Below are 20,843 nucleotides of genomic sequence, written 5' to 3' on the forward strand. Positions count from 1 at the left end.
TGGTTGTGTTTTTATTTACCTTAACCGCAAGTACATTTACTGCGGCAGTCAGCCCCTCCTGGGCAAAGCGACGTAGTACTACGTTGCTCGCCCAGGAGCCTGTAGGGGGCGAGCGCGCGCCGCCGGGGGCGAGTGCGTGCCGCCGGAGGCGCGCTCCCGCCCCGCTCGTTCATGGCCATCCCCGCGCGAGTGACCGGCGGCTCTGATGTCCGCCGGCCACTCGCAATCTCTCGCTGGAGAGGGAGAAAGGCAGACGGCTGATGTAAACAAAGCCGCCTGTCATTCTCCCTTGTGTAACAGCAGAGACTATACGATCCTGCTATGTAGGATCGTATGTCTCTGTGGTTACATCACAAGCCACGCCCCTTGACAGTTAGAAGCACGCTCCTAGGGACACACCTAACCCCTGGATCTCTAATAAAGTTAGCCCCTTCCCTGCCAGTGTCATTTTTACAGTAACAGTGCATATGTATAGCACTGATTACTGTAGTAATGTCACTGGTACCCCTAAAAGTGTCAAAAATGTTAGTCAGGGGTCCGATCTGTATACTAGTTAAAAAAAAAACAATAAAAATGACAAATTTTGATTCCCTTAGTTAGTAAACTTAATAACTTTTGCGCAAACCAATCAAAATACGCTTATTGCGATATTTTTTTTACCAAAAATATGTAGCGGAAAACAAATTGGCCTAAAATGTAAAAAAATTTTGATTTTTACATTTTTTTGGGGGGAATTTCATATAAAAAATGTGAAAAATATTGTTATTTTTTCAAAATTGACGCTTTTTCTTGTTTATAGCGCAAAAAATAAAAAATCGCACAGGTGATCAAATACCACCTAAAGAAAGCTCTGTTTGCGGGGAAAAAAAGGACGTCAATTTAATTTGGGTACAGCAACGCACGACCGTGCAATTGTCCATTAAAATCACGCAGTGCCGAATCGCAAAATAGGCCCTGGTCTTTGAGCAGCCAAATCCTCCGGGGCTTAAGTGGTTAAGACATCTCTGTGATACCTCTACCTGAGTGCATTTATGGCTATACAAATATACTTCAATACAAGTGTCACTGAAACGTCTTGTTATAGTTAAAAAGACAATTACCTATGCATGGTCCCTCTCCAGTAGGTCTTTTTTATTTTTGATAATTATCTCAATCTTACTTCTTTCAGTATGTGTGTATATATATATATATATATATATATATATATATATACACACACACGCACAATATATATATATATATATATATATATACACATATACTGTATATATATATATATATATATATATACAGTAAACCCCCCTCCATTGCGGGGGTTACGTTCCGGACCCAGCCGCGAAAACTGAAAATCCGCTAAATAGAAAAACCCTATTAAAATGCATTGTAGGCATGTTTTTTTTACTGTCACTGTACGTGTAAAAGCATTTTAAGGTCTTTAAACACACTTTTAAAACAATAGAAACTCATTTAAACACATAAAAGATACTGAGAGACATAGCAAGAGCTATGGAAAACACAAAAATATTTCATTTTTTATGATTTATATAGTAAAATAACATTACAAAAAAAAACGCAATATACCGGGACCGCAAAAACTGAACCGCGATGGAGCGGGGGTTTACTGTACACACACACACACATGTACAGTGGGTATAAAAAAGAATCAGTATATGAGGGGTAGGGAATTGGCGTTGCCCGATGGGAATATATAGTGGTATTACTATCTAATCAGTGGGACGTATTGTACACAGAATCATAAATATGTAAATATATATAAAAGCATAAAAGTTGTCAAATATAAATATTATAAAACCATCAATATCAATCAATATATCAAAACCACCAATAAAATATCATAAAACCACCAATATCAATTCATATATCAAAAATTAAATTCACCAATATCTATCACAATATAAAATATAAATATTAATTTATAAATATATAAAGTGCTGTGTGGTATAGATGCGATAAGTGTGTGATATTGTGCAAAGAGGTGAAGGATACCTATATCAATATTAATAAATACATCCTGAGTACATATATGTTAAACCAAGTGACAACAGTGATAATTGATATCCAATATATATATAGTACTTGTCTCCTATATATTGGAATATAAAAAGGAGAGAAAGGGGGGATTGGATGTGCAGTGTTTCACAAAGTGTGAACACTGGTAAGTGAACAAGTGATTGGTATATATAGTGCCAATATACCAAAAATCCAAAAAGTGGGGGAGGGGCTAAGTGAGGCAAAGTAAAAATAAAATTAATAAAAAGTGCACATAGACAGGACTATTTATAAAACTAGCAGCTAAAAAAAAGAAAGTCCATGTATTAAGGTGCTCAATCTTCTAGTGGCAGTGTTCGGATTTCTTCGTGCACTAGGGAGAGTGCTCAAAATAGTGGGTGTAATAGATTTGCACTCACCAGAGTGCCCAACCCCACACAGGGGTGTTAGGCAAGGTATTTTATGGCTGTATACCGCAGCATAGGGGTAGATTTCCTAGGAGTCCTCTGCTTCCTTGTAGCTCTGTATAAGAGAGAGAGGAAGGGGACCATGCTGTTCTCCAGTATCAGCTATCCTTAGGTTATGCTCCGGTTTGGCAGTGTGTACAGGACAGGTACCACTCAGAACAGGCCTCGCCATGGTCTACCAAGGAAGTTGAGTGCATGTGCTCAGCGTCATATCCAGAGGCTGTCTTTGGAAAATAGACATATGAGTGCTGCCAGCATTGCTGCAGAGGTTGAAGGGGTGGGGGGTTAGCCTGTTAGTGCTCAGACCATACACCGCACACTGCATCAAATTGGTCTGCATGGCTGTCGTCCCAGAAGGAAGCCTCTTCTAAAGATGATGCAAAAGAAAGCCCACAAACATTTTGCTGAAGACAAGCAGACTAAGGACATGGATTACTGGAACCATGTCCTGTGGTCTGATGAGAGCAAGATAAACTTATTTGGTTCAGATGGTGTCAAGCGTGTGTGGCAGCAACCAGGAAAGGAGTACAAAGACAAGTGTGTCTTGCCTACAGTCAAGCATGGTGCTAGGAGTTTCATGGTCTGGGGCTGCATGAGTGCTGCTGGCACTGGGGAGCTATAGTGCATTGAGGGAATCATGAATGCCAACATTTACTGTTAAATACTGAAGCAGAGCATGATCCCTTCACTTCGGAGACTGGGCCGCAGGGCAGTATTCCAACATAATACCGACCCAAAACACACCTCCAAGATGACCAATGCCTTGCTAAAGAAGTTCAGGGTAAAGGTGATGGACTGTCCAATCATGTCTCCAGACCTAACCCGTATTGAGCCTCTGTGGGGCATCCTCAAACGGAAGTTGGAGGAGCGTAAGGTCTCTAACATCAACCAGCTCCTTGATGTCATCATGGGGGAGTGCAAGAGGACTCCAGTGGCAACCGGTGAAGCTCTGGTAAACTCCATGCCCAAGAGGGTTAAGGCAGTGCTGGAAAATAACAGTGGCCACACAAAATATTGACATTTTAACTTAGGGGTGTACTCACTTTTGGTTTAGACATTAATGGCTGTGTGTTGAGTTATTTTGAGGGGAAAGCAAACTTACACTGTTATATAAGCTGTACACTCACTACTTTACATTGTAGCAAAGTGTCATTTCTTCAGTGTTGTCACATGAAAAGATATAGTAAAATATTTACAAAAATGTGAGGGGTGTACTCACTTTTGTGAGAAACTAAATATATATATATATATATATATATATATATATATATAAATAGTCACTATCGCTCTGTGAATGTTTCAGGGTGATTCCTCTCCGGTTGAAGTTATCTTGTTGCCCCGACACCCACCAAAGACAGTTTAAAACTCAATATTGAACCCTACGCACTAAGATTGGGCTGCCAATAAAGTTAAAATTCATCTGTTTTTAAAGGCAGGTATCCAAATACTTTTGACTTTTGCCTTTAGTACAGCTTTAATGAGCCGATGACATCATATTTAACTTTTTCCCCATACAGCCGTATCCAAAAATTTTGAGAATGACACAAATAACTTTTACAATGTTTGCTGCCTCAGTTTTTATGATGTAAATTTGCATATACTCCAGAATGTTATTAAGAGAGATCAGATTAATTGCAATTTATTGCAAAGTCAATCTTTGCCATGAAAATTAACCTAATCCCATAAAAAGAATTCCCACTGCATTTGTGAAGAAGGCTTCAGGGCACCCAAGAAAGTCTAGCAGGCGCCAGGACCGGCCCCCACAGTTGATTCAGCAGCGGGATTGGGGCACCACCAGTGCAGAGCTTGCTCAGGAATGACAGCAGGCGGGTGTGAATGCATCAGCACACACAGTGGGGCAAAGACTTTTGGAGGATGATCTGGTGTCAAGAAGGGCAGCAAAGAAGCCACTTCTCTCCAGGAAAAACATCAGGGACAGACTGATATTCTGCATAAGGTACAGGGATTGGACTGCTGAGGACTGGAGTAAAGTCATTTTCTTTAAAGAATCCCCTCAATTGTTTGGAATATCTGGAAAAAAACCTTGTCCGGAGAAGACAATGGGAGCGCTACCATCAGTCCTGTGTCATGCCAACAATAAAGCATCCTGAGACCATTCATGTGTTACTTCTCAGCCAAGGGAGTTAGGTCAATTTTACCTAAGAACACAATGGTACAAAAACATCCTCCGAGAGCAATTTCTTCCAACAATCTAAGAACAGTTTGGTGAGGAGCAATGCCTTTTCCAGCATGATGGAGCATCTTACTATGAGGCAAAAGTGATAACTAAGTAGCTTGGGGAACAAAACATTGAAATTTTGGGTCCATGGCCAGGAAGCTCCTCAGACCTTAATCCCATTGAAAACTTGTGGTCAATCCTCAAGAGGCAGGTGAAAAAAAAAAAAACCCACAAATTCTGACAAACTCCAAGCTGTTAGGCCTGCCAGAGACACCAAACGCTCCTCCGCTTTCCTGACCAGTAGTCTGTTATCCCGGAGTCAGGCGGAGGAGTGGATAGGGTCTTGCAGCCAAAATATTGAGAAAAAAGACTCACGGTTAGGAGTAGGTCAAAAGCCAGACCCCAAGGTAGTGAAGTCCAGAGCGAGCCAAGTTTGTTAACCAGAGTCAGTACAATTCAAGAGTGTGATCTGAAGAGAGGTCAAGAGCAAGCAGTGTTCGATAACCAGAGTCGATACAATCCAAAGGGGTGATTGGAAGAGTAGTCAGGGTAAGCCAAAGTCAGCAACAAGACATAAAACAAACAGCAGTCAAGCAGGAAGTGGAAGAGGGTATTTATGGTCATAGGATCAGGTAACTGACAACAGCTGACCACTGGGTGGAGCAAGAGTTTCATACCAAAAGGTAGCTGATAATGGGAAGCTTGACCAGAATTGGAATCACCCAGTGGCCCAGGCAGCAGGGAGACGACCCAGAACACACCTGATCACCAGATTGACTCCTGGCCAATGCGTGACACAAGCAATGATTAAGCAAGAATGGACTGCCATCAGTCAGTATGTGGCACAGAAGTTGATTGACAGCATGCCAGAGTAAATTGCAGAGATCTTGAAAAAGAAGGGTCAACGCTGCAAATATTGACTCTTTGCATAAACTTAATGTACTTGCCAATAAAAGCCTTTGACACTTCTGAAATGCTTGTAATTATACTTCAGCATATTATAGTAAAATCTGCCAAAAATATCTAAAAACACTGAAGCAGCAGACTTTGTGAAAATAAATATTTGTGTCATTCTCAAAACTTTTGGCCATGGCTGTACAATAAAATGATCTAATTTTTAAACTAGAAATGTTTAAAGACATGGGGGGATTAGTAACAAAACATATAGAAAGTCAAAAGCTCTTCCATGTCACAAGCCTTTATTGGAATCCTGGAATGCCAACAATCTTTGAGAGGCCGGTTCTTTGTCCTAGGGGTTTGTGATGATGCCATCAGTTTGAGCTGCTTCTGAAATCATTTAGAGTTCATTGACAGGTGACATTTGACTTGCTTAAAGCAGGTTTATAATACCCAGAGACATTAGGGTGTGCACCCCAAAGCTCAAAAACACACGTGTCTGTGTGTGTGTGTGTATATATATATATATATATATATATATATATATATATACACACACACATATATACACACAAACACACACAGTATCTCACAAAGGTGTTTAGACATTAATGGCTGTGCGTTGAGTTATTTTGAGGGGACAGCAAATTTACACTGTTATACAAGCTGTACACTCACTACTTTACATTGTAGCAAAATGTCATTTCTTCAGTGCTGTCACATGAAAAGATATAATAAAATATTTACAAAAATGTAAGGGGTGTACTCACTTTTGTGAGATACTGTACATACATACGCTGCTTTAAATTAAAGGAACACGTTAAAAACACATTAGATCTCAATGGGGAAAAATATCATGCTGAATTTCTTTACTGAAATGGACTGGGTAATGTGTTAGGAACAAAAGGATGCCACATCATTTGATGGAATTGAAAGTTATCAACCTACAGAGGGCTGAATTCAAAGACACCCCGAAAATCAATGTGAAAAAATGATGCAGAAGGCTATTCCAATTTGCTGAAATTTCTGTGCAGTGACTCAAAATGGTACTTTGTAGTTTGCATGGCCCCCGCGTGCTTGTATGCATGCCTGACAACCTTGGGGCATGCTCCCAATGAGACTACAGATGGTGTCCTTGGGTATATCTTCACAGATCTGGACCAGGGCATCACTGAGTGGTGTTGCATGGACCGAAACAATGTCCCAGAGGTGTTCTATTGGATTTAGGTCAGGCAAGCGTGGGGGCCATTCAGTGGTATCAATTTCTTCATCCTCCACGAACTGTCTGCATACTCTCGCCACATGGGGCCGGGCATGGTTATGCACCTGGAGGAACCCAGGACCCAATGCACCAGCGTATGGTCTAACAATGGGTCCAAGGATTTTATCCTGATACCAAATGGCAGTCAGGGTGCCATTGTCTTGCCTGTAGAGGTCCGTGCGTCCCACCATGGATATGCCTCCTCAGACCATCACTGACCCACCACCAAAAATCACCAAGGGGTTGATCTACTCTTTTTTTCTCAGAGAATAGGTGCAGGAACTCAACCCCCCCCCCCAGCCAACTCCCCCCCCCCCTCCCCCAACCCCATAATTTCACGGGAAGAAGTAAAGCAGTGCCAAATGTGCGTATTGCTCAAGGCCCAAAAGGCACTCAGTACCGCACTTAAAAGAGCATAACACACAGAGCTCTGGAAACTACTCTGCAGTGATGAGGTGTGTGTATCACACAGGGCACAGAAGAGAAAATCAGCACAAGAGGCAGTACATATTCTCCCCCAATGTAACCATCTATTGTTCACTTCTGTGCCCCCTATTCACACTGTCAACAACTCAACTCTGCACCCCCCATCCATGACTTACACCCCCTGTCCACAACTACAGCTTACAAAAAGTCTCCTGCACTCAGGTGGTGTGTGACAAAGGATAGTGTTCTTATATGGTCTTTGTATGCACCACTTAGGTCTTGTCGCCCCCTCAGGACAAAGGGTATCCAAAATACACTGAAAAACAACAAAAAAAAAAAAAAAGGGCGCACCGACCTTGTGCATTACCACTAAAAGGTTTATTAAAATCTGAAGACAACATACATTGTACTCACAAGCAAATGACGATAGCGCACATAAAACACAAACCGGTCGTCTCCAAAATAGCCAGGGAGCCCCTGTGTTGGATGACGTGCTGGTGTCCGCAAATGTCTAGCTGGGCTGACGCGTGAGTAGCACGCTTTGGCTCTGAGGAGGAGGGTTCTCCCTCGAAACGAGACAGCCCAGCTAGATGTTTGCGGACACCAGCACGTCATCCAACACAGGGGCTCCCTGGCTATTTTGGAGACGACCGGCTTGTGTTTTATGTGCGCCATCGTCATTTGCTTGTGAGTACAATGTATGTTGTCTTTGGATTTCAATAAACGTTTTAGTGGTAATGCACAAGGTTGGTGCGCCCTTCTTTTGTTGTTGTTTTTCACAACTACAGCTTGTTTTACCCCCCCTTGCACATTTTACTCCTGCACCCCCATCTACAGATTACCCCAATCCACAGCTCTCATCTCTTCAACCCTCCAACTTTCACCTCTTCACCCCCTGCCACCTCTAAACAACCTGCCAACCCCCCCTTCCCAGCTCTTGCACTTGTACCCCCCCCCCCCAGCTGTCATGTATTTTTACAACTTCGCCTCCCTTTTCACAAATTCACCCCCACTGCAGTTCACAGCTGTCACAGATGCCTCTGTGCACAACCATTCCCCCACCTCTTCTCCCTTTCCCGCCATAGCCTTCGCTCACCTCCTCTTGGTGCAGCTGTGCGCTGGCTTTCTTACAACACAGTGCAGCCCCGTCCCACCCTGGCTGTCAGACGTGTGTAGCACAGAACCAAGGAGGAGTTTTAGAAAACTTTATTCGGCTCTAAACTGCACACATCTAACAGGCGAGGTGGGCCGGGGCAAAGCTGGACAGGACAGGAGCCGCCACTGGAAGCGCCAGAGAAATTTTAAAAAATGCAGCGGTCACGACGTGGGGACTCAGGGCACCCAGTGACATATGCTCTGCTGTACTCATGTCCTGAGTGCCTAATAGAACATAGAAGTCGGTGGAGGAAGCGAGTAGTGCAAAAACTTCCTTACTGCCTTCTGTGTTCAGACAGTGACATCATGGAGAGGACAGGGTTGCCAGAGATGGCGGAACGCCGTTTCGCCACGTTCCGGCAGAAATAAAAGCCCTGGATTTAACCTGCTGCCATCCGCGCTACAGCCTATATACGGCTGCAGCGCGGACTCGAATTTTCGGGAGGCCGTTTTTAAACGGCCTCCAGTGACACGCCCCCCCGCGCGCTCCCGCGAGCGCGCAGCGGGGAAAATCTGTGTCGGCCGTGTCCCTTGGACACGGCCGATCACAGATCGTGGTGAATGGCCAATCACAGCGGCCATTCACCACGTGATCGGGCCGTCCAATGAGCGATGATCTCATATGTAAACATATGAGATCATCTCTCGTCGCCGGCGCTCCTTCCTCACACAGAGCCTGCAGTGTGAGGAAGGAGGGGGAGCCTCACAGCGCCGGGGACAAACAGCGATGTAATCAGGGCACTGATCACCAGTGCCCTGATTACTAAAAGGTAAAAACATACACACAGTGCCCCCCCATCAGTGCCCGCCATCAGTGCCCCCATCAATGCCCACAATCAGTGCCCATAGTGCTGCCAGTCAGTGCCCATCAGTGCCTGCTCATCTTGGCACTGATGAGCACTGACTGGCAGCACTATGGGCACTGAGTGTGGGTACTGATGGTGCTGCCCATCAGTGCCGCTCATCAGTGCCACCCATCAGTGTCCAGTGCCATCCGCCAGTGCCCATCAGTGCCGCCTATCAGTGCCCATCAGTGCCGCCTCTCAGTGCCCAGCAGTGCCACCTCTCAGTGCCCAGCAGTGCCACCTCTCAGTGCCCAGCAGTGCCGCCTATCAGTGCCGCTCATCAGTGCCGCCTATCAGTGCCGCCTATCAGTGCCGCCTATCAGTGCGGCATATTAGTACCTCCTCATCAGTGCCCATAAGTGCCACCTCATCAGTGCCCATAAGTGCCACCTCATCAGTGCCCATCAGTGCAGCCTATCAGTGCCCATCAGTGCCGCCTCATCAGCGCACATCAGTGAAGGAGAAAAATTTATTTTCAAAATTTACTCGCAGAAAATAAGAAAAACTTTTTTTTTTTTCCAAAATTTTCTGTCTTTATTCTTTTTTTTTGTAAGAAATAAAAAACCCAGAGGTGATTACATACCACCAAAATAAAGCTCTATTTGTGTGAAAAAAATGATAAAAATTTCATATGGGTACAGTGTAGCATGACCGCGCAATTGTCATTCAAAGTGTGACAGCACTGAAAGCTGAAAATTGGCCTGGATGGGAAGGGTGTTTAAGTGCACAGTAGGCAAGTGGTTAATAAAGGCAAATAGACTTTGCACTTGGCAAGTGCAGTTGTACTAATTTCTCTAGTAAATGTAATATGGTGAAGCTTCACTTTGTAAAGAATACCCAATCAGGTGCAAGAAAAATAAAACAGTCATTTTGCTTTGCAGAGTCTATTTGCCTTTAGTAAATCCACCTCCAACTGTGTGTCTTCTCCTTTATTCAACTTTGCTTCCCAAATATCTTCAACTTATCACACGTGGAACCCAAAAACGAATATAGTGTAGTATTTTATAATATACTATATATACACTATATGAGTTTAAATCTGAATATCCTGGAACATTGTTGACTATCTAATATTCATATTTTTTTGGGGCATTTTAATGGGAGGAACTTTTAGTGCAACCATGGTTTTACTGCATATATTTTCCAGTAGTCAGATTTTTTTTCTATGAAGATTTGTCCACAGTTGTCTACAGAATGTTCACACAGACACCGCATTTAGTGGGTTCCCCCTGGCACAAACAGTCTGAATGTTTCTCTTTTGTGTAAGCCCAGGAGACTGATCTAGATGAATAATGTGACAATAAATGATATCCCTATTTTCCAAAAATAAACCATACACATCCACTATGTAGTGATCTTAAGTAGTAGTTGATGCTTGGAATAGACTTCCAGCAGAGGTATTGAGTCAAACATGCTTTGGACAAACATAGATCTATACTATATAAAGTTAACAAAAAATAGGGTTGCACTGATCTAATATTTTTTGGCGGTGAGTATCAGTACTGATACTTTCATACCTTGAACCTAGACTGATGTCATTATGACAAGCCTGAGTTCACACAGCATTCCTTTTCAAATCACATGCAATTCTTTGCAGTGTGTTTTGAGCTTATTCATTTTGTATGGGCTCAAATAACACTGCAAATGTATCAGTTTCAGGTAGCAGGGCATTTGCACAAGTACTCGTGCAAATGCTTAGTATCGGCACTGATACAAAATATACTGGTATTTGTGCAACCGTAGCAAAAAGACAAAAATCTACCGTATATACTCGAGTATAAGCCGAGTTTTTCAGCATGTTTTTTCATGCTGAAAGTGCCCCCCTTGGCTTATACTCGAGTCACTGGCTTTACTGTGTTTTTAAAAATGGCGCCGCTCGGCGCCAACGTGTCACTGCGCATGTGCGGCATGCCCGAGAATAGCCGAACGTGTTCGGGGTTTCCCGAGCATCGCGGCGCATTTGCGGGGACGTAGTATTGGCGCCGGGCGGCACGATTTTTAAATCGAAAGCGGCTCACCGACAGGTAAGTGAGACTCCTCTGCAGCCCCTGCATTTCCTCATGCAGTGCTGCGGGCATTGTACAGGACATTCTCCTGTACCATGCCCGCAGCACTGCATCTCCTGTGCCATGACTGTACTTACTGTGCCATGCCTATACCTACTGTGCCATGCCTATACCATCACCTGTGCCATGCCTATACCATCTCCTGTACCATGACCTGTGCCATGCCTATACCATCACCTGTGCCCTGACCTGTGCCATGCCCTTACCATGACCTGTGCAATGCCTATACTATGACCTGCGCCATCTCCTATACCATGCCCGCAGCCCATGTTTTGTGTCTTGTAGTGGTCCATTTGGGTCCAGTAGCTGCTGCATTTCCCACCCTAGGCTTATACTCGAGTCAATAAGTTTTCCCACTTGTTTGTGGTAAAATTAGGGGTCTCGGCTTATATTCGGGTCGGCTTATACTCGAGTATATACGGTAAACAAAAAACATATGTAAATAAAATTTTAAAAAATGGGGCAGACTCAATGGACCACTTGGTCTTTTTTCTGCCATCACTCCTCTATGGCTAGATGATGTATAAACATACAACAATTGTTGGAAACATTATGTTTTGCATTATATTTTCACATTTATTCACAAAAGGAGTAATAAAATAATTTATAAGTATCACTTGTAAATATTAGAGCAAGGGTTTCCTCGGGGTGTTCCTGTTTCCTCCCACACTCTGAAGACATGCTGGTAGGTTAATTGGCTCCTGTTTAAATTGTCCCTATTTTGTGAAGGTATGAATGTGAGTTTTTGACTTAGATTGTAAGCTGCTTGAGGGCAGGGCCTTATGTCAATGTACAATATATATGTAAAGCTGTCAGCTTTACCTGTAATACATAAATAAGGTAGAAACCCTCTGTCAGCGCTTTACTTCTCTGGCTCTCTTTCTGGACATGCTTTAAATAGTGGATCAAAGATTTGCATGGTAGAAATTTCTCGCTAAAACTTGAACTGCCAGAAATGCTACATACTTCCCATTTGTTGCCACTGGCCCATTGTGTATATAAGTTTGCACTGTGTGTAATAGGACAGCTTCATTTAAATACAAAAAAGTTAACAAGCCAAAAAAAATGAAAAAGGGGAACCTATTATTAAAGTGGTTGAAAACATCAGACATAAAATATGAACAAATTATATCCCTCTATAGTGTGTACTTTGTCTCAATTAAGAGCACTAAGTGTAATTTCTGTCTGCTGCTTCATTCCTCTGCTCTTGTTACGAGTCACTTCTGACAAGCTTACCTGACACCAAGAGAAAAAAGGTGACCGGGGGAGAGATCAGCAGCTGATTGACATCCTCAGCTCTGTCCTTGTGTGCTGAGTGGAGGAGGGTGTGCCTCCTCCCTCCAATCAGCTCGCAGAGCTCTCCTCACTGAACTCTGCAGAGTATAACTTCAGCTCTCTTTCCCTTTTTCTGACAGCTCAGACAAGCTTTATAAATTCTGCACTTTGAATGGATGTAGAAAAGACAAGGCAATGGATAAACAGGTATAACTCATGTAGGAGGATTTGTTTCATTTCTGTGTAGCACCTGAAGCCAGTCACTTCACTGGGTGTATGTAAGAGTTTACAACCACTTTAAGCTTTTTATGGAGGAAGACTAAATATAAGGAGATTAAACTTCAGCTTTAATAGCGTCTCTTTAGGTCCCGGCATGCAGCACATCATACCCAGATCAATGATCTGACAAGTTGTGGGTCTGGTACTGTACATAGGAAAAACTCCTGCTTGCTGTATTGTTGATGCAGTTTCCAACAAAAACACATAGTAAATAGATTTCACTTGTAAAACACATCTAAAATGTACAAAGTGGTAAAGTACTTAAAGTGATTGTTATTTTTTTTAAAAATAAAAAGGTTTACAAACATGTTCTACTTACCTGTTCGGTGCAATGGTTTTGCACCCAGCAGTCCTGATCCTCCTCTTCTTGAGTCCCCCACTGGTGCTAATGACTCCTCCTCCCTCCTGAGTGTCACCATAAGAAGCTGCTTCCTTATAGGGGCACTTGTGCGTGCTTGATCTTGAGCCAGGCTGTTTGCGTCTATTTAGACACACAGTCCGGTTCAACCCCGCCTCCCAGATTCTGCTCACAGGTTTTGACTGACAGAAGCAGGAGTCAATAGCTCCCGCTGCTCTCAGTCAAGCCCATGAGAGCCGAGAGAGAAAAGCTGCTGCAGACGTGCACAGCGCTGGATCGAGATTGGGCTCAGGTGAGATTCTATACCTTAAATAACTCATTCAGGCCAAAAAGACAGTGAAAATAATTCACCTACCCGGGCATACCCTCCAGGAAGTTATGCTTTCCAAGCAATGCTCCCACTGTGCTTCCCTGCACTGTCGAGCCCTTGCTAATGAAGCGAGTCTTGCAGGTATTGACCTCCCCCATGTGATATTGCTTGGGCCTAAGCTGCCATTTACCAGTCCAAAATACTGAAAGCATGAGATCACCTCCATCTAAGCTCCAGAAGCAGCAGACAGTGGAGCAGGTGTGGCAGGGAAAATGTAAAAGCCTAGGGAAGCCGGGCATCTGCTTGGGCAAAGTGATAGGGTCTCTTTAAATGGTAGGACTAAATATCAATTGATAGCAAGTCAGATGAAGCATGGCCGGAGAGATATCATGTGAAACAGAGGATCTTTGAAAATACCAAGAATCTTTAAGTGAAGTTATTTTGTAAAATGTAGGCACTGGCTTATGACAAATAATAGTAGAAGTGGAGTTTTGCACTGTTAGTATAGTATAGACTTACCAACCAGTTCTTTTGATTCTCTCTTTTGTGAAGGAGCTTGATTATCCATGTTCAGGTCAATGGTTACCTGTTTTAGATGAGAATTCATTACATGCTGCTTGACATTATAAAAACTCTCATATGGTAATGTCCACATATGCTATGTGACAGATCATCAGTGCATATATATCACATACAAAGCAGTTATATTGACAGTGCTTGTGTGCTTCACTTTTTGGAGATACAATTCGAATGGTGACCAGGCTATAGACATTTAAGTACTTACATGTTTAACAACCACTGTATAAGCTTTAATACACTTCTCGCTGTATTCACAGGCACTATGTAGTTCATCCTTGAGTTTACAGAAAAAATCACTTTTGCTTTTACTTATGGTAGTGATAACAGTCCAGTAGCTTTACATTTTACCTTTACTTACCATAACGCCCCTTAAGGGGTTAAAAGTAAAAAGAATTTATCAACTCCAGATAGGCCCAGTAGAGGTGAATTTGACAGTACCCAAAAAGAAAATGTTCCTGGATTTGAGTATCAACCTCGCAACCAAGTTTTGAACACTGAAGTGAAATTGGTAGTCTTTCTACATCCCGAGGAAGCTCATGAGCAAAACGCGTTGATGTGATGCAGTGGCCCAAGCAGAATTTTAGAAGTAACTGTGAAACAAAAGGTGTCACTGCTTGGATTATCATTTCAATAAGCTCACTGTTTATCCATTTGGAATTCGTAAGCTAACTTCAGCTAATTGTATGGAGTAGATGACATTGTATGGGGAGGAAGTGGCATGCAAAATCCCTAGAGGGGCCTGATGTGCTATAGCAAAAATTGTGCATCGTATCAACAATATCAAGTCTTGAAAAGATTGCACAGATGGTGTGGATGTATACCTCAGCATTTAGAGAACTATATATGTGTATGTTACGTTGTGGCAATGTGAGCAATGCAAATGTTTGCTACTGAACATTGAGAAGGAAGGGTTTAATGAATACAGTGGGCCACATTTTGTATGAATTGGTAGCTTATAAAGTATTGGACATGGGTTTACGTAAATCCACATGACAAGGTATGATGCATTCAGTGACACCTGTACATGCAACTTGTAATCCAGTTTTGGTAACATTGCTGGCAGAAATATAGCTGGGGGGAATTCCAGTGTACTATTTGTTTATCAACAAGTTCATGTAAATTAATCTTTAGGGGGAAGATGCAGGACAGCTGTGCCATCTTGGATTTTATGCCCATATAGGCTGAAAGGAAGTTATCCCCTTGAGTTTGGCCATCAATGAACAAATAGTGTTTGGTGTGTTGTAAAGGGTCTTCTCAAGCTGTGTGCAGTTTGAAGGTTTCTATTAATGTGTTTTGGGATTACATAGAGTCTTTAAGGTATGCATCTCATCCATATTTCTTGTGTAATCACAGGTGTAGAAGGATACAGTCATGCCCCGTGCACACAAGCCAAATGCCAGGCAACATCGGCAGGTTTAATAATAAAAAAAAGTTTGACATTCGGCCGTGTGTATGGCAGCCGGTCTGACAGAAGTCGGCCATCTGGCCGGCTTCTGTCGGACAAGCATGCTGGAAAATCAGCAACCGACCGACTCCCAGTAAGCGCTCCCAGCCAATGGGCAGGAGTATTCTGGGGGGGGGAGCCGTCCCCCTGTCAGAACACAATAGCTCAGCGGCAGAGATCACTTTACTAATGTCAGATCTATAGTACAGCCACTCCGACCGGAGCTGACAGCTATTTGTGTGTACCAGGCTTAAATATTAAATGAAAAATGGGAGATGATGCAGTTTTTTTATGTATAATTAGCAATGAGGTTTGAGGAGGACTATTCCTAACTGCCAATCACCAGCCCCTTCCAAGAGATCCACAAGTTTTATTTAAAGTGTGATATTCTTGTAAGTATAGTTTTAGCACCATCAGTTATTAGGAAGCTGTTGCATGTGTATGATAGAGATCATAGCTTATGTGTCATACAAGCAACCAAAGAATCCATGGGGTCACCCCATTGTTTGAAGGGTCTTGCTGAGAGATTAGGTATTAATGTTTAAAAGCACAACCGTCAGTAGGCTGACTGTCAGAAGAGGCAAAATGTGTCCAGGCTCAAAGTTATGCGCAGACGAAGAATATCTATTAGCCAAACTTATGGTAATGCACATGCGTGCACGTCTGCCACTTGATTGGCACCTTGTGCATGATTTAAACATCGCTGCTGCACTAGGATTTTGCCTTATAATAAACAGCGTTCTGCTAATCTGATACCTGTTGCTGTGTCTGATTTTCTGTTGCGGTCCTGATCCATCTGACCACGTTTGAAATCTGGCTGACCTGACCCTTGGCTTGCCCTTTGACCACGTCTCTGCCTACCTGCTTATCATTGCCAATTCCAGACTGAACCCAACTACTCTCTTGTCTGCTGCTCTGTTCTTGACAAACCTGCTACTTGCCGACCCAGCTTGCTTGACCCTGCTCGGTGTGTTACCTGTGACCTGCAAGCCTGCCTAGTGTCTGCTGCCTGTGATCTGCCAGCCCACCAAGTGCTTGCTGACTGTCAGTCCGTTACCTGTCAGCCTGCTGTTCCTGCTGCTTTGCGTTATGGTCCAGCCTGCATCTGAGTGCACACAGACTTCTCATCTGCAGCTGTCCCCAAAAGAACCACCAGGCTCTCGAGCCTTCTGTCACTTTACCAAGGGCACCAAACCAGAGGTGTAAGAGCACAACTTTCTCTCCACATCAGGCCCCACCACCAGGTACACTGACACTCTAAATTCAGAATTCAAAACAGGTTTTAGAAAAAAACGAAAGCATGTTGAGATTGAGGTAGAGGTCACTCTTGTGGGGTTGAATGCTGAGTCAGTATATACATCCATCCCCCAAAGGATGGGTTTAGAGGCCTGTAGAATCACCTTAGAAAGAAAGAATTTAGAGGAACATAAGGACATTTTGGTCAGTGTGATGGAATTTGACAAATATCTTTTTCTGTTTCATGGAAAATATTGTCAAAACAAAGGTGTAGCAATGGGTGTGGTGTGTGTACCAGCATATACCTTTATCCATCTAGGTTGGTGGGAGCAAGGTTTTTTCAGACATTTGGTGCACATTTTGCCCAGTGACTGTGGTATGTTGATGATGTACTGGTAGAGTGGAGCAAATGTTTCCCAGTTGGAAAATTAAAATGAGAGCAATATTTACTTCACCTATTACTAGAGATTAGATTGTATTTGATTAATTGATCTGGAGGGGAATAGGCTGTATACAAAAATTTAGAATGCCCATGGCTCTAACTCAGATTTTAAAATTGGGCGTATAATGACAGGAGAGAGAGTGTGTCCCAGTAATAAAAGCTCTGTCTTTTCAAATATCTTGCAATCCTGCAACTCCAAGGTGCTTTCTTCTACAAGTGGACAATGCTATTTTGCCTGTATTGAATTCACTGCAGTGTTGTCTTGATGTCTGCTAAAGGGGAGGGTTATCAGCATTGGCACCACTCATCCACCTTCCTAGAGGGCGCAATGCATCACTACCTCCAGATGCAGGGCACCTTCATGGACTCATTTTCTTAGTTCTGGCAGAGTGAAGAACTCTATGGCCCCTATGATGACATCACAGGGGCAAACCAGGGGATTACCGATCTTGTAGAAAAAGGCAAGTAAAAGAAAAACAAAAAAAAATGGAAATCCTTCTACATGGGGGGAGGGGGACTAATGAAAAAAATTGGGTAGAGATGGACTTTAAAGCTTAGTGTTCTAAGTATTCATGCAGTGATAATAAGTTGTTAGGGGTGTGTCCTAATGATCTCAAAAGGAACAGAGGGCTGAATTGAGTAAAATCTTTCTTTAAGGGATCACATTTATTACTACCATAGGTCACATCGAAGTTCAATAAAATATTATAGCACTTTGGTAATTAACATTATAGCAAAAATTGCAATTTACATGTTATTCGAGAGAAAGGGGCAATAAAACATTTCTTGCGATGTGTAGAGATGCAACCATCGTTATACACCCCCCTCCCCATCTCCAGATGTAGCCCCACACCAGGTCTGATACTTACCTCTATCCCATGTACTGAGCCACTCTGTTCAAGCTGCACAATCTTTCTTCAGGAAGCATCCTTGCTGAGCCTTCTTTACCCTACACGTGTGCCACAGTCCAATTCAGTCCTACGAGGACCTGAACTCATTGAGAGAGAGAGAGAGAGGGCCAAGCGCCGATCTAAGTGCAGCAATATAGGCAATTTATTGGACACACATGAAGAATGTTACTCACAAAGGATCCTTTGTGAGTAACATTCTTCATGTGTGTCCAATAAATTGCCTATATTGCTGCACTTAGATCGGCGCTTGGCCCTCTCTCTCTCTCTCTTTTTGGATTCATACAGGGTTGCTTCACCCTCTACAAGCCGGCAGCCATCAAAGTGTACTAGCAATCCCACCAGACTTTTACCATTTGCCCGCATCATAGCCTATTGCAGCAACCCGCTCAGTCCGTTTGCGCCAATCTCTCCCCCCCTCTCTCTATCTGAACTCATTGAGAACTACAGTGGTCCTCCAGAGAACCATTCTCCTCATAGGAATGAATGGGGTCAAAGTGCAGGATGAAAAGGATGAATAGAGAAAGACTATGTGCCTCTCAGCAAAGCCTAACAGTGATGATAGTTGGAGAGGGGCAGAGGTAAGTATTGGACCAGGTGGGCTGCACTCCGGAGGGGCAAGCCTTAAAGGCAACTTTTACCAAGGTAAAGTATATTTCTCCTTTAAATCCTTATACCAGCCGAGGGATGTATAGATATAAAGAAAAATGTCTACATGCATTCCAAATAAAATACCAGTGTTACATACCTGAGGATACATTTCAAGAGATATGGAGGTACACAAACAAAAAGTCAGCAATGGTGGCCAGGAAGCACAACATCATGTGCTTTCATGCTGTTGGTGGCCTGGCGGAAGCATGGCATCATTGGTTGTTATGGTGCTGGCGGTCAGCCCACTTGCACCATGGAAATGCATAACACTGTGACCACCTACTTAACATTACAGTACTTTACATTGGGCACATTGATATCCATCAATGGGGGGGGGCATTTCTTTGGAATGTACCATCAGCCAAGGAAGCTTTGCTTAGAAGCTTAGGGAGTAAAACAGAGTAAAGTGCATTGAGAATACACAGAAGGTACACCTCTCTATGGGTATTTTCTGGGTTCCAGCATTGTATCCTGGCTGAGCATATGCTGAACTGGGATGAGTGTGGATGGTTGGTGCAGTATGGGAGGGAGGAGGAGCACGCTGGTGAGAATAGGATAGGAAAAGGACCATTGGAAGGCAACCAGGGTCTTTGTGTTGTTGCACCTACCAGAAAGAAAATGCCCGTCTGTCAGCTGAGACTTGTAGAGCCAGAGTAACCAACGCTTCTTCTGCCCTGACTGACAAATAGCCAGTCTACTTATTTCCCCAACATATAGGGTTCAGGCTTTAAAAAGGACCTGTCACAAAGTGTGGACCCTAGCTGGTTGACATTTAATTTGCCAAAACACTATGCATTATGAACATCTTCTATTTTTTCCAAAAAATACTGTCTTCACTTTTTTTATGCGATTATTTATTTTTCATTTCAGTACTGCTGATCTATTTCAACCTCTTTCAGTGCACATACATTTGATCTGAACCAGATTCCTGCCATTGGAAGTACTGACCATGCAGTTATCAGTGTCCTTCAGCCCATTAAATGTGATTTTCAACCTCACTTCTATAAGTGAAAGAGAGGGGATTTCCAAGCTTTACCAAGGGTCTGTTTCGCCACTGAGAGAATAAAACATAGGCGCTAAAACAGCATTTTGAATAAGCCCGGAAGTTTCATACACAAAACGGCAATTTAAGGGGTCATGGATATATCCAGTCCTATTAATCTAGTAATAACAGAAAAATGCTTGCGCCACCGGACAGGTTCACCAAATTTGTCATGAACTGAAAAGTACCAGTGCCAGGCTCCTAGTATTAATAAAATGTGTAATTTTTCCAGTTTATTTTTTTTTCAACAATTTAAAAAAGGGAAACATATAAAAATAACAATTATTTAAGGGTAACACTATAAATAAAAAAAAAACGAACAACAGCACACAGATTGCAATTTTTCAGAGGAATGATACTTCCTCAGAAAGTGTAGCACTCACCTTTACCTTCTAGTTCAGCAGATCTGACTTCTCTTGTTCCTGTCAGAATTTCCTTGCTTGGTGTAGTACCGCCTCTGGTTCAACATGCTGTCACGAGTAAAGCCGCCCTCTAGTTTGTTTAACATACTTAGATAGGGGAATTCATTTCTATAGAGACCATAGTCACCATGGCATCATAAACCAACTATATAGACTCTACTCTTCTCAAGGTAGAGTAACAATTGCATTGCCTAAAAAAGTTACATGATAAATACAATATATTAATTGGCTAATCTGTGACCTTCTGTATGTAGAATTAATGTAATGTGGTGCTGATGACAAAAAGGAAATGTTTACATGATACTGTACTGAAACCTGTACTTCAGGTTTTTCACGTCAATAGGATCGAAGGCAGTCACGTTATTCACTGCGAAATACAGAGATAACTTTACAACATGGAACTAGAATATTCAAATACTTGTCAGGTAAATGTGAAATATAAAAAAGCACAGAACCTGACTCTTCACAGGGAAGCTGTCAAACTTTGTGTGTGAAACTACAACTGTCTGTGATTCTTATAACATTATGGAGGAGAAAGTGAAGGTATATGGCACTGCCAAAAATCACTATATCAAATAGGTATCATACAAT

The 20,843-nt window shown here is 42.7% G+C and overlaps 1 protein-coding gene across 2 annotated transcripts in view; it reads right to left on the minus strand.

The window, feature by feature from the left end:
- STOML3 (stomatin like 3) overlaps positions 1 to 20,400 on the minus strand; it is a 47,468-nt gene extending 27,068 nt beyond the window's left edge. Inside the window, exons 1-2 of one of the 2 annotated variants that reach the window (XM_082244596.1) lie at positions 20,220 to 20,400; positions 14,048 to 14,114 (exon numbers count right to left, since the gene is read on the minus strand). In XM_082244596.1, the coding sequence (XP_082100722.1) occupies positions 14,048 to 14,096 (49 nt within the window). In that variant the 5' untranslated portion in view covers positions 14,097 to 14,114; positions 20,220 to 20,400. Of the gene's footprint in view, positions 1 to 14,047; positions 14,115 to 20,213 lie in introns of both variants that reach the window. The other variant, XM_082244595.1, reaches the window with a different exon arrangement.
- Positions 20,401 to 20,843: the final 443 nt, after the last annotated feature.

Source organism: Pelophylax lessonae, assembly GCF_965119305.1.
Source record: "Pelophylax lessonae genome assembly, chromosome: 2".
Lineage (NCBI taxonomy): Eukaryota > Metazoa > Chordata > Amphibia > Anura > Ranidae > Pelophylax > Pelophylax lessonae.